This window comes from Hyposmocoma kahamanoa, unplaced genomic scaffold (assembly GCF_003589595.1).
Source record: "Hyposmocoma kahamanoa isolate Upper Pololo Valley unplaced genomic scaffold, ASM358959v1 79, whole genome shotgun sequence".
Taxonomy (NCBI): domain Eukaryota; kingdom Metazoa; phylum Arthropoda; class Insecta; order Lepidoptera; family Cosmopterigidae; genus Hyposmocoma; species Hyposmocoma kahamanoa.
Genome location: NW_020653993.1, coordinates 3,356,839 through 3,372,455, shown reverse-complemented (window position 1 = coordinate 3,372,455; position 15,617 = coordinate 3,356,839). Strand labels below are relative to the sequence as shown.

At 34.9% G+C, this 15,617-nt stretch overlaps 2 protein-coding genes across 2 annotated transcripts; one reads left to right on the top strand and one right to left on the bottom strand.

The window, feature by feature from the left end:
* Positions 1-5,880: 5,880 nt before the first annotated feature.
* Positions 5,881-14,991, bottom strand: LOC113233607 (zinc finger matrin-type protein 5). The gene is made up of 4 exons (XM_026468761.1): positions 14,748-14,991; positions 13,729-13,863; positions 12,879-13,146; positions 5,881-6,026 (listed from the first exon to the last, which is right to left on the bottom strand). Exons 1-3 carry the CDS (start codon positions 14,872-14,874, stop codon positions 12,896-12,898), a joined length of 513 nt encoding a protein of 170 aa, XP_026324546.1. The 5' UTR covers positions 14,875-14,991; the 3' UTR covers positions 5,881-6,026; positions 12,879-12,895.
* LOC113233608 lies at positions 7,871-10,107 on the top strand. Its single transcript, XM_026468762.1, has 3 exons — positions 7,871-7,899; positions 9,502-9,532; positions 9,632-10,107. The coding sequence occupies exons 1-3, from the start codon at positions 7,891-7,893 to the stop codon at positions 10,072-10,074; spliced, it is 483 nt and encodes a 160-aa protein (XP_026324547.1). The 5' UTR covers positions 7,871-7,890; the 3' UTR covers positions 10,075-10,107.
* Positions 14,992-15,617: the final 626 nt, after the last annotated feature.

Below are 15,617 nucleotides of genomic sequence, written 5' to 3'. Positions count from 1 at the left end.
ACTTATTTGCTTCTATTCACAAGAGTGAATCATTTCGACGTAGCATCATATCCAGAAATATTCGAGAGTATTAAACGTGCTCGCGACACAATTATCGCCATCGGAGATGTAATTGATATAAGCATCCCAGATTTCAGAAATGCATTTGAAGTGCATTCTTTCACTAAAATATATAACATATTTTTATACCTATTTCATAATACAAATATTTCAGTTAACATATTTCACGATAATATCACGTATCCATCACCGACAGAGGTAAAGAAAATTTTACACGATAATCATGATATCCCGATAGCTGGTCATCTCGGATCTGCTCGAATGTATAGTAGAGTTAAGGACAGCTATTTTTGGAAAGGAATGCGCACAGACATAGAAAATTATGTGAAACAATGTAAACACTGTCAAGAAAATAAAGCGCTAAGAAAAATCAACCGTGCTCCAATGCAAATCACAAGCACGTCAACTGTCCCCTGTCAGCGAATAGCTTTAGACATAGTAGGGCCACTCCCTGAATCAGGCCCTGCGAAATTAAGATTTATATTAACAATTCAGGACGATCTTACCAAATTCTCGTCGGCTTACCCAATTCGTAGCACCACAGCTGAAGAAACGAGCGAGTGTTTAATCCATTTCATATCTATCTTTGGGATTCCAAAAATTATACTCACTGATCAAGGATCTAATTTTACCTCTGAACTGTTTAAAAGAACATGCGAATTCCTTAAAATAAAACAACTCTGGTCCTCTCCTTACCACCCTCAAACGCAGGGCGCACTAGAAAGAAGCCACTCTACTTTAAAAGAGTACCTCAAGTCATATGTCAATGAAGGACAAGATAACTGGCCTCGATATGTATACACAGCCATGCTTGCATACAATACAGCCGTCCATTCTACTACGAACTACACCCCTTATGAACTTATGTTCGGCAATAAGCCTTTTATTCCAAACTCCATATTTGACGAGAGCCCGGGGGTAACTTACCCTGAATATGTCCGAATGCTACAGAATCGCATGAAACACTCACGCGAAAAGGCTATAGAACACATTCAACGCTCCAAAACCATATCCAAAACTTATTACGACTCTCACACAAGAGCCGTCCAGTATAAGGTAGGCGACTATGTGTACTTGAAGAATCACCTCCGTTTACGGAAGGCACTATCACCTATTTGGAAAGGCCCGTATAAGATCGTAAAAATACATGGTAATAATACATTATCTCTATTGATCAATCGTCGCCACATTCGCCATCACTATGATCAAGTTAAACCTGCAGAAGTCCAATTAAACCTGTAACATAAAATATTTTATAGATATTAACGAAATTAAACATAAGTTAGATTAGATAAAATGTACTAAGGAATCGATCAAGTACAATTATATATATAAAAAAATTAAAATAAAATAAAAAAATAAAATAAATTAAAATAAGATTTAATAACATGTCTTATTGTTAGTAACGATTATCAAATAAAAATTTAAAATAACCTAAGGGAAATAATTTAGATAGGTTAAATCAGCTATAACTAGAATAGATATAATTAAGTGGAACTAGTATCTAAATTTATTATAATTACTTTCAGTATTTTGGTGGAGGTCCAAGGCCAACCGGAGTATGTACAGCAAATCAAGTCAAGCCCGGGACTTTACTTTGATTACCTAGGCGGACTTAAAATTAAAAATGGTCAATTAGATGTTTTGATCCCACTTGACATAACACATCTGAAATCTCATATAGTAAATGTAGACTCAGTCCTGAGTACCGCGAGAACCTTATGTAAACAAACAGGAGCGGTAGAACCTTCAGGATGTTTCAGTGTACTAGAACCATTAACATTCCTGTATCATGACATGAATCGAGAATTCATGTCAATTTCCCATCTGCTCGATAATAGGAGAAGACGCAGTGCTTGGATAAGCGGCATTGGAACCATGTTCAAACAGATATTTGGCACGCTTGACGAAGACGATGGTGTTAGATATAATAACGCTATAGAAGAGGTGCAAAATGATCAAAAGAAATTGGCTACATTAATGAAAGAAAACATTTTAGTAACGACGTCTGTAATTTCGTCTTATAATAAAACGATTAATAAAATAAAAATTAATGAAGCTAATTTAAATAAGGCTATTAATGAACTCTCAAGTAACCTTAGAAACGTCTCGATTAAAACTGATGAATTATTGCTCAAATTTCATGAAACTGATTTTCTAAATAAATTAGAAATGTCTATAATAGTATTGTCATTTCACATTGAGGACATCGTGAATGCTGTGTTATTTAGTAGACAAAATATATTGCACCCTTCGATTGTAAGTCCACAACAACTACATCAGGAACTGGTGGCAAGTCACAGACACTTGCCCGAAAATGTGAAGTTGCCTATTGTTTTAGATTTAAGCTCTATACATTATATTTTAAATATTTCTAGAATTATTTGTTACTTCATTAACAATAAGATTATATTTGTTTTACAAATTCCTCTCGTCTCTGATAAGAATTTCATGTTATTTCATAATATTGCTTTACCGACACCACATAATCAGAGTAACCCAAATTCCTTTAGTTTAATTTTACCAGATTCAAGGTATATAGCAATGACCAAAGACAAACTCCACTATTGTAATTTAAATAGCCTTGACAGCTGTAAAACCACCATAGGAAACAACTTCGTGTGTGACGTCAACAACGTGTACGCGACTGATGCCAAACCTAGTTGTGCAACTGAACTCATGTCTAAAATAATAAGTGAAATTCCAGTGCAGTGTAATACTAAATTTATTCGTGGAAAAGTGGATATTTGGAAACCTATAAATAATAATAAGTGGCTCTTTGTTCAAACGGACCCGAACAAAATATCTATAGACTGTGTTAATTCGAAATTGTACGAAAATAGTATATTGGGGACTGGCGTCATTACCATCCCCAGCGGCTGTACCGGGTTTTGTAAAAGTACCATGTTATTATCAAGATACATTACTGTAAATCTAACTTCTCCGGTCAAATCACCAGATTTCAACCTTCTCAACGATACGTGCTGTAATTTACATAAGTTTACTAAAGTAAGCAAAAATGTGCCCCAAATTGAACTGCTTAACATTGATTTAGACGAATTAAAAATGGAAAACAATATCTTAAAAGAGTCGAAAGATTTAGATGTAATTTTAAATAAACCACATATCATTCAGTATGGGACACATTACTCCACCTTAATAATTATAATAACCATTATTTTGATGATATGTTTATTTTATAAAATACTAAAATGTAGATCCTATGGCAACCTTCGTAATCTTCATACATTCTGGAAAAATAGGTCCTCACCTGCAGAAATTGACATAGACGGACAAGACATTGACTCTGACATCCCTATACCTACCTTACGTGCAAGAATTTAGCAAGAAACTTTCTTCACTCTAGAAGTTTCTTTTCTATGGGGGGAGATGTTATACATAACTCCTGGCAGCTATTATGCTGAACCCAGACGCTGCTGCATCAGCAGCCGTCTTCCCCCCTGAGATCGCTCCGTCGCGATCTCAGTCTGTTTCCTATCTCGATCGGGTGCGGTTGCCTTGGGGTCCTTACCTTTGTGCTACAATTATTTTACAGTTTATTAAATCATTTCCTTTTTTAAAAAGGCTTTCCTTGAGGACCCCATAATAGTTCGCAACGAGTACCAAATAGCTATTTTTGTAACTAATTTGTTTTACATTGACGAGCTGTAATTTATCAAAGCTACTATAATTTCTAGTAATAACATACAAATCAACTAGATGGCCCTTATGTCAAAGATTTTGTGGATACTGCCGGTTAATAATATATTTTGGATTAGCGCCATCTACCCATTAGCAAGCGATTATAACGGACTTCCGCCAGAAGGGAGTGCAGTAGGAGTCAATCTACTAGTCTAAGTCGTATGATTAGCGATCTGGTTGGCCTTTAAGGTAACGAGAGGATGTCCGTGAGTGTAATATTGGAAACTAGGCATTCCTAGTTGACAACGTTAAACGTCAAATCGTTTGTAACGGCTGCCCCATAACCAGTATGTGGATTCCACACTTTTTTTCTGGCGTCAATGAAACATCTAAACACTTTTTTTTTCACCCATTGATACTCAGGCTGTTGGATAAATGATATCATCTTCCGTAAACCATCTTTAACGACACGTGTGCTTTTTATTCTTTGCAATTCTTTATATAGGTATGCTGTCGACTGAGCGCGCATTTTCATAAACTCGTCTACATACGCTACTTTCTCTTGAAAATTTGGTGCACGCCTATAAACTCTTTTAGCATACCTGCTACCAGAACGTAAAGAAGCATCTATTTTGTTTGCTACTGGTCTTTCTGTTTCATTATAATTCACCGATCTTCTAAAATGTTGACTAACATTTTTATTCACGATAAAGTAAAAAATTATCTTATTGTCCGAGTCGACGATCGTTAAATCGTGTTCTTTGAGATACGACGCCAGTGATTCAACGTCATTGGTTAAATTATAAAATGCTTTGACGTAATTTATGCTTGCAATAAAGAAAAGTATGTATACCAATGACAGAACTATCATGGTGTGGGGAAAAAATTTAAAAAATGCTCATTATCAGAACATATTATTACTGAAGTGCACGCTCGAAACGCGTAACGAAAACATTTTATATTTTATTGCTAGTACAACAATTCGTTAAGGACTTCTTACGTGTTTTATGGTTTTATTACGACGCATAAAATGTATGCCAATGATTACTTTTTTATGGAGATTATGAGAAATATATGATATTGTATTATGTTGCACGCACGTGCACACATTGAGCGCATGAATAGGTAATAATATTTAAACACATTAATTTACTAAATTCTATATATAGGTACATTTATTTTTGTAGAAAAACGATGGTTTTACTGCCATGATATTTATCTATTTTTTGTGAAAATACTCCGCTATTTAACCAACTTCAAAAAAGGAGAAGGTTCTCAATTCCACTAACGTTTTTTTTCTCTTTTTTTTTGTATGTATGTCGCGTATGTGTATGTATATCGTCTGATAACTCCGGCGTTTTGTCAACCGATTTTGACGATTCTTTTTTGTTGGGGAAAAGGATACCTCAGTAGTGGTCCCATTTTGAAGTAAATATTCCACCTCTAAGGGTGTAATAATATTTTTTGGGAAATTACTCCACTAGTTTTATCTCGTCAATGTTCACTAATTTTTAAAATAATTATAAGGAACTCATCCATTTGAATCTCTGTCTCTTGAGATACAGGTTTTTACCTAGTTCAAGAGTCAGTGTCGTTACTTGCTACTACCTGTTCCACTTTCATTGTAATTGTTGTATGTGTATTATTGTATCTATTTGTAATTTGTGGAAATAAATAAATTTTATTATTTATTATTATTTATAGTTTGTTGTAAAGGTACTCTCAATTTTGTTATTAATACATGAAACTGGCGTATCATCCCTTTCCTGTACACCTGGCGCCCAATCGGCGAATACCTCGTACCAATTGGCCAATCCTTTCACCACGATGGCAACCATCATAGTGTATGCCATCGATACGACATACGACAAAAACAAGATTATTGATTCAAAGATCGAACAAATACAAAGAAAAATTCCCCCAGCGTGTGGCACGGTATTTCAGTTATATCGTTAAGAAAAATCTGCGTAATTGACATTTTTCACTAACAAAAAATATATGATGAAGGTCTATATCCTTTTTATCCATCACTGTTAATTGTTTAATGTAATGTTTTCGCTTATAATATTATGGTTTATGTGTTTTGTGGATAAATAAATATCTTTTTATTTCTCATTTTCTACAACAAAAATAACGGGTAATTATTGGTAAAAAGACATAAATAGATAAAAAGACGAACAAAGTAAAACTAAAAATTATAATTTCCGAAGCGAATATTTAGCAGCAATTATTTTTGGGCGTGGTGTTTGAAATTTTTTTGAAACAATATATACTGGATAATTGATGTATCGGAATTCCTTTTTTTGAGCATAACGGAAGTCCATCTGAAAATAAAAAAAAAACAATTAAACTTCTTTACACACAGCAAATTCTCTGATTGATCACCAACTTTAAATAGCGCTGTATACCATAATTCGTCTACAGAGGCTTACATAAATTACAATGTACAATTTTTCCTAAACCCTAGTTCGTCTGCAGAGGCTTACATAAATTACTTTTTTCCTAAGTCTCATACTAAACTGATTATTTTGTATACAGTTCTGTACATTATTGTTAAAAGCAAATAAACATTTATTTCTTTAAGCCGTGACTGTGAGACTCTTGAAGAGCCCGAAACGTTTGCATGTTTAAAAAGCGTAAATAGGGTTATTTGTAAAATGCTAACAACCTCTCAGGACTATATTACTAACAATATAAACAACTTTTTTTTCCATGTCTAACAAACAGAACGTTTAATCTCAATCAAAAGACAATTGAAGTACCTAAGTGTGATTACACACGTGCGATTGCATCGAAGCAAACGCGCGGCTGCATTGATACCAGTCGCTCATTATTATGTACGAAAAATCTGTATAGGTTTATGCACAATATTTTGTTTTGTTAATTGTAAATTTAAAAGTGAAATTAATAATTACGTTAAACACTTGGAGAGCGGGGGTCCACGCGAGTCGGGTCGGAATCGCGGCGGGTCTAATTCTGTGTAATTATATGGACGACAACACACCGAGAAGGGGCGTGCGCGTCCATATAAATACACGGAATTAGACACGCCGTGGTTCCGATCCGACCCGCGCCCAATCCGCACCCGCTTTCTGTGTATTAAAAAAAAATTGTAACTCCTGGTTTACTGTCGAAGTGCATGCGAGTAAATGTATAATATACCTTCAATATGCTTGAATACCTAATGTTTGACCGCACACAGTGAAACGTTGTGAAACTAAAGGCGCCTTCAAATTTAACGCTTGAAGAAGCGTTGCAATAAGTAGCGCGGCGCGCATCTGTAGCGCTTCAGTAATTTTTGTAGTTCACTAATTGTGACTGCAAAATTGGCGCACGCATGTTACGACCATAGACAACTATGTACATGTCATGACGGTGGCGCTGCAATTGCGCTTCCAAATATTGTATAAACATTAGAAGTGGCACAGCTGCATCACCACAGTGGCGCCATTGCAAAGCTTTTATAAGCGTATAATGTGAAGGTGCCCTTATTTTACACATGTCAACTTTTATACAAGCTGTGTTTGTGTGTTTTCACAAATAAATGAATTATGAATTACGTACAGATACGGATAAATAATTATAAAAATAATAATAACGCACACATTCAACATAGCCCCGCACTAGGGAAACCCGAGTGGGTGTCGCGGGTGCCATGGACACCCACATAGACACCCACATAGACAACCACAAATTACATCCAAACTCACGAGAGAAATAAATGTAGGCCATACAAATATTTCTCCCCGCCCGGGAAACGAACCTGGGACCTCTGCGTGGCAGTCTGGCATGGTAACCGTACGGCCACGGAAGCAGTTCATTTATACAATTGCATTGTTACCGTACCGTAGTGTTGCAGTACCAATTAATCTGTCTTACCTGAACAAACATCATATTAAAAATTATACAAAAAACTAATACTGTACGCAACATATTTAAAACTAAATCTAGATATTTATATGGCAAGTGTAAAAATGCATCACATAGATTTTATTTGTTTCGAATAAAAATAAATATAGGTATTTTATATGTTTATGAACTTGGACAGGTACATATAGGATTTTTGTTTTCATTTTCGTTTCGCCAACCAAGCGTACTTTCAACATTACAGCTTTCAGTGTTTTGCGAAAATGGTGATTAAATATTTGTATCCAAGAAATGCACCAATATATTTGGAAATTATCAACGATGGTTTTAGTAAGTTTATTTCGGCTTCTATTTTCTTTATGATTATAAATTAATACATAACTATAGTTGCAAAGGGCAATTAACTAAGTGATCATGAGTTCAAACTCTAAAAGGAAAACTTTACAGGGTCCTAGATTCGTATTCTAGAACTCTACTCAATGCTCAAGTCAGGACTTGAGTATGACTCAAAGCACTAGAAATCATACTCAAGTCCTTGCCATTAGGGTCGTATTTCCATTGCTTGAAATCATACTCAAGTCTGCTCAAATCCTGGCTTGAGCATTGAGTAGAGTTCTGGAATACGACCCCTACTCTCGAAGCACGGAATCCATAGTTACGGACGTTTTCCCACTGTAGATGACGTACATGCTTGAGTTTCGAAGAATGAAGAAAAAAGTCTCAAACGGACCCGTCTTTTCGTTGACGGTCTCCGAGAGTAGTTCCGTAGTTCATTCTTAGGGAAATGGCCGTAATAATGGATGTCGTGCTTCGAGAGTCGAGCCTCTGCTAACGGACAATTTCAACTAGGTCTGAAAACCTGAAGACATAGTGAAAGCCGCGTTAAAAGTCAATGTCCATGATCCATACAGTCCTGGATCAGCTAACAAAGGCGACCTTCAGTCGCTGATATTTTTTAATTACCATGAACAATGTATACAGTAATAATTTATAATATTAAAATCATTAAATTTGAACATAACTTAATTTCCAAAAAGAATATTTTGTTGTAAATAGTTTTCGCCCTCGATTTCGGGCGTTAATGGGTTTTAACTAGAGTTGCAACGAATATTTTGTTACTATTCGGTATTCGACTCTATCAGCCTATTTTTTGCTATTCGGCCGAATATCGAACATTAAATCACTATTCGGCCGAATACCTAAAAACAGTAGGAAGAAATAAGAAAATACAGTAAATTATCACAAATAGTAACTTTTATGAGTTCAAAAAAAAGTAACAAATCAAATTAACAGTACCTACTTATTATGTAACTTTGTCCATGAAATCATGATTAAATAAACGCTAACAAAATCAACCTATGTAGTACTTATTATTTGCAAATGAAAATAAAATTAAGTTTTTGAAAGTTAATCAAACTGAAGTGAAACAAATAATTACTTTCTTCGTTAAGATGTCATCAATTTGAATTATAAACTTCAAAATAAAATTTCCTATTTTATTTCTTTTTACAAAATCATGCATCATTACTGGTTTTATATATGTATGTATGTGTAGCTATCTTTGCTATAAAGCGGTTTGCGCGCCAATTTTCGTAAGATCATTAATCAGGCCGAATAGTTTGGCCGAATATTCGGCTATTCGGCCTGAAGGCGAAATACTATTCGTTGCAACACTAGTTTTAACCCGATTTAAACCCGGCGTTAACAAAGCTTCGGGTTAACACCCGGGTGCTTGCTCATCTCTGGTCACAATTGGTGAACTAAAAATTATTGAAGTGTTTGACGCGCATCATCTTCTTCTTCGATTTCTACAAGGGTCTAATTTAAAGGTGCTCTTATACATTCACTACGATAGACGAACGCGACTTCAAAATTAGCGAGTCCTAAATAGGCATTATCTTTTATATGTGCTATATTATTATACATTTTCAGGTGATCTGTACAAATTACGCCAATCCAAAACATAATACAAATTCAACTAGTGTACAAGATGAAATTCAAAATATTCTTAAGTATGTTTCTAGAACTCAAAACAACATTAATTCTATCAATGTTCCGAACGATAATGAAAAAGCCGTTGATCTTAAAGCGTCTAACAGTGATAAAGATACATCGATTCAAGTAGATAAAGGTAATACAGACGATAACGTAGATAATGAAATAATTAACGGTAGGAAAGCAAAGCCTGTTCCCGTTACCAGAAAATCATCAGCTCAAGTTATACACGAAAAACAGATGAAGGAAATCCACGACCTAATGGTAATTAGTTCTAAAACAACAGACTATTTCTACGACGAAGCCGTAAGGATCGATACTTACCAGACAATTATTGATGGTTTGAGAAAAATGTTGATTTATTTAGACGATCCCAAAAACAGTGCAGTCAAAAAGATGGTGTTTGATTGCTTCTTAAAGATAAGGGCAACTATCGTTCCAAAACTCGACCCGTTCTCGACACATGTAGTTAACGACTTAATAATTGCTGATGTCAATAATAGATTTTAAGGTATTATTTAAACAAACTACTGCATAAGAGTCTATACTGCCTCCGTGGTCGAACGGTTACCATACCGGACTGCCACGCAGAGGTCCCAGGTTCGATTCCCGGGCCGGGAGAAATATTTGTACGGCCTGCATTTATTTCTCTCGTGAGTTTGGATGTAATTTGTGGTTGTCTATGTGTGTGTCCATGGCACCCGCGACACAGGGTTTCCTTAGTGCGTGGTTATGTTGAGTGTGTGTGTGTGTACTAATACGGGTTCATTTTGCTTGGGTCAAATATATTATTTTACATATGAAATTAAAGCCATTTGAAAAATGTATAACTACTGTATTTTTTTTTTTTTTTTATAAATAACGCACACACTCAACATAGCCCCACACTAGGGAAACCCTGTGTCGCAGGTGCCATGGACACACACATAGACAACCACAAATTACACCCAAACTCACGAGAGAAATAATTGTAGGCCATACAACTATTTCTCTCGGCCCGGGAATCGAACCTGGGACCTCTGCGTGGCAGTCCGGCACGGTAACCGTTCGGCCACGGAGGTAGTTAAAAATTTAGTTCAGTTGATTAAAAAAAAATACAGTGGTTTCAAAGTAAGTTTGTGTTTTTTTTTCTATCGTGAAAATTCTTAGGAATCGTGTTTTCACATCGTATAGTAATAAGTGTAAGTATATCCTCAATTTTACTGTATATTTATTCCAAAGTGATTCATTCAAAACTTTCACTGTTATGCGGGATCAACCAAAGCCATTGAAGGTAGTAAAGACTCTTAAAAAATATTTACGAGAACGAGTAATGATTATTGTCATTGTTATAGCCGATGACTTCGTCTACGTAGAATTACTACTTTGAGTAGCCTCCATACAAACTTTCATCCCCTATTTCACACACTTCAATATTTATTTTTGTGACAAAATGTAGCATATTATTATGTCCTCCTTCCAGGTCCCACTTATCTCTATACCAAAAATCTCCTCTCCGTTTCCATAAAATATTTGTTTATTAACAACTCGAAGACTACTTTGTCTATTCTAATGTCATTTAGACATATTGATAGGTAAGCTTAAAGTTGTTCACATTTCAATGTTACTGGATGTTATTAAGCGAGAAAAAATAATCGCTACGGTAATTAGGCTGAGAACACCGAATGTGAGAATGACCGTACTGCTACCTTACCCATTTCAGCCACCAAGCAGTAATGTAAGCATTACTGTGTTCCCGTTTTGAGCTGTAAAGATGCTGATGAAATTGCAGGCACATAGAAATTGACAACTTATGTTTCTAAATGACGGACGCAGTTAACGTCCCCTCAGATCTTTACGATTTAAAACTCTGAGTGGCACTAGAAATAATGTGGACAGGCGTGTCTAATCACCAGGCACACGACTTGTTCGTCCCCTCACTTGGTATAAAAAAAACTAACAGCTGTGGTTTTTGATAAACATATATTTTACGTTCTTGTTACTGTTTATATTAAAATAAAGTATTTTATACATTATGACTAATTTTCTTTAATAATAAAAATAAAATAAAAAGCTATTTTATAATGGTCTCCTAATTTGACATACCAAAAAATGTTACTATCCACTCAGTCTCTATTTATTTAAAAGGTGCAGTCAAGGTTATTTAAGATTTAAAGTCAACTTCATGCCAGTTACGGTCAAAACGAACCAAAGTCTTTGCAGTTTGATGTGCTACTGATTATATGGAAAATACAGTCAATTTTATCTAGATTGTAACACAAAATGAACACTAGCCATCAGTCATTGTTTTGTGGATAACAGACAAAGAAATTGAAAGAGTCACAAATTCGTGGAGGAAATTCTGGTCAAGTCAAGAAGTCCTAAAAACGACAATACTGCAGGACCATAAGCTTTACTTTCGTTTCTTGTAACAAAAAAAATATTTCGATAAACAGAAAATTGATAATTTATTAAACTAAAACTTTCCGGTGATATGAAATACCACAACGAGTAATATTTTTGGTGCGGCAATAATTTTTGCACTCCAAAAAGCACAATAAGCCATTTTTCTAGGATTTTAGAGAATTTGCACGAAAGAATGACACAACCATACCATACAAAGCGAAAATGGCGGACTGCGCTGAAATAGGTCTTTCGAGACTTATAGTTGGCACACCACATCTACTGTATTTATTATTCTGTGGTTTCTGTGTTAAATAAGTGAGTATATAAGTTATCAGCAATAAAGGTTTTAAATAAATAAATAAAACATCTGTAATTTTTACGTGCCCAAAACGATGTAGGGTGACGTATATTGTTTGTCTCAAAACAAAACTAAAAAATATCGGGCTAATGTTTTTATTTACCTATCCTGCCCTACTTGTCAGGCAATGCAATTACACCAAACGTGTTGTGTGAAAGGTATCTTCAGCACGCTTCAATGTCAAGCATGCTTTATATAAAAAGTACCTAAATATTAACGATATGCTTATACGTGCTTACAATTGCGGCAATCTTTACAGTGGTTCGACTTTAAGCAGCGATGCACACGCGCTATTGCATCGCTACACTTGCGATTTGTATCGATGCTAACGCGCGACAGTATCGATGCAGTTGTGCACTTGCATCGCGTTTGCACCGCTGCTTAAAATCGTGCGCGTGTTTAAAGGTAGACGTTTAGCGACTACATCGCGTTTGCATCGCTGCTAAAGTCGCCGTGTGTAACCGCTCTTAATCAAGTTTTTTTTACAGCTACGATCTAGAGTACATAAAAAATATATTGTGATTTAAAATATGTCTGCGGTGCAAAATATCGTAATAAAATATAACCTTACCTATCCAATGTAATGGTTCAACCCCAGTCAACGATTTCAACGTTTTTAAAATCTTCAATTGTGTATTTTCTTAAACTCGGTGGCTTTTCATTGTAAATGTCAAAAGCATTATTGTAAGTCCATGGAAAAACATGAGTTACACCGTTATTATCATATAATACAGTGTTCTGTTCATTTTGTGGTGTGTTCGATTTGTTTTCTTGAAGTTTGTGGTATAAATCTTCGAAAGACGGTTGGTTGAATGACTCGGGTTGATGTTTTAATGCCACTGGAAATATACAAAACAAGAGAAAGTTAATACTTTCACGCCAAAATAATTTCTTTTGCAACTGTAACCAGATGATCAAACTATTAATTAATTATGATTACTAATTATACTAAAAATATATTAATATTAATTATATTTGTGTGATATTTATTTAGTATTTGTGTGTGTATTTAATGTTATTGTTTATATATTTACTTTATTGATGAGTAGTGCATTTATTTATAACTACTTTCTTTTGTTTACACACAAAACAAAGTAAAAGATATAGGCCATACAATGGTGAAAGAGCAGACATACCAAAATAGAAAGGGCAGACATACCAAAATAAAATTCATTTATAAATGTACATAACGCATAACGCATAATAATTGTACAAAAATGAAATTTAGAATTATTACAAGTAAGGTAACTGTATCAAGAGCATGTCTAGCTTGACATTTAAAATTCAGCTCTTTTCCACTCATGATAAGATCTCTCCTAAGTGTCAAACTTGATTTGTTCTTAAACCCTAAACCTTAACTTGTAGGCATGCCCATTTGAAATTCCTTATTGTAAGCATCCACAGTTAAAATATATACTCACCATATTCTCTAAATTGGTTAATCTGCTCCATAGTGTAATGAGAGTTGCGACATATACTGCCAAAGCTACAGGTTCCCTGTAAGAATCGGTTGCATGGTCTCTTTGTACTTTCCTCTGCTAGAATTGTTTCAGGATCTGAAATTAGATGTTTACAATGAAAATATGAATAAATTCTAACTTTCATACTACAAAGTGTTACATAGCAGAATGAAAGCAAATTTTTTAAATTAAATTGTACCTAGCATAACGAACTTTATGTCAAATGTGTAACATTCAATTTAAATACAATATAGTATCCCCTGTGTTTGTCAACAAAATCCAAAATCCAAATCCAACAAAATCCTACATCTGGTCTCCCGATGATGGAAAGGGGAAGGTGGAATTAATTTGTGTAATTTCCTTGCGCACTCTCCGTGATATATCCTGTAGATACTGATAAGCAGGCAACTTTACGGCGGTGTTCAAAGGCTCTACAGCTTCGCCTCTCCTAATTCTGGGTCACCCATAAGCCTCTTGACATGCTTGTTGATTGAATCCAAGGAGGCCAGTTGGTACGTAGCAGAGCCATCCCGTGGGTAGCAGCAGTACTCGTTACATGTCACCGGACTTGTGCTTGTTGCTACATAAATGATAACTTTTTGATCAATATTAACTGACAACATTCATCAAAACTGACTGACCCAAGACTAGTGGTCACCAGTGAGGATATAATAATACAATATAGTAGCTGTGGGAATTCTCGAGACAGAATTCTCCAGAAGATGACTGTCCTGTTTTTTGGCTCATATCTAGTTTGCATGTAATACAATAGATGCAAAGTTCATCATGCTAATGTCTCACCACCTGCTAAGTCAAAATTGCCCACTACAGTGTGTACAAAACTAATTTATAGGCAAACATTTGCCCCAGCACAAGGAATTGAACATAATCAAATAGATTCTTAAATCTATAACTCTTGACACTCGTTGTAATTAGTGGTAATCAGAATATTAATAATAATAAATAATATATATTATAACCTTTATATTGTTGATAGTATTCATTTACAAGTTTTTGATGAAACAATCCTTTATTGTGTGTTTTAATTATCGAAGGCGAAGTAACCATATGTTTATCGCAATAATCGCAGCGGTATCTTTTACCCATTGTAGGATATTACACAGAAGCGATTGTATTTTCTATATTGGGCCTCTTAGCCTGGTGAAAGTTATTTAAAGTTTATGATAGATAATCACACAATTCAATTCAATTCAATTTAGGTTTTATGATGAGTCCAATGTTGTCAACAATATATAAAAATAACAAAAATTAAAACAACACTGACCAATCAATACACATCGTACATACAATAACTAATATATAACTGGAATTGGAACTGCGACACAGAGTACAACCGCGACCTATCTGTGACAGTGACATTACACCATTCATTTTTTTTATTAATAATTTTGGCTTGGATACAAGTCCTATGAGTCATGTCTTCGTTTAATAATGTTTCTGTAAATATGGCTGCCATAAAGAGGATAGGTAATTTGAGGCGGCGCGCATGCTTGGATTGGCTCGGGATTCCTTAGAACGGGCCGATACGAGTATTTTAATTTGAGATTCGTATAATTTCGCGTTTTAATCTTCGATTAAGGCACGATAGCACTATCCTATTCCACTTTAAACTAGATTTCACTAAATAATTGAAAGTCAAAATAAAAACGACACTTTTCCCTCCAAAAGGCCCAGAGCGAATCTCACACCATTCATTAATTTTAAATGCCATTTGTGGAGAACGAAAGTATGTATTTTGCAATTTACATAAAAATAATAACTCATGAGTGTACTACTGGTAATTTTCGTACAAACTCTCTCAAGCTTATTTTATTGATTTTGTAGGACAA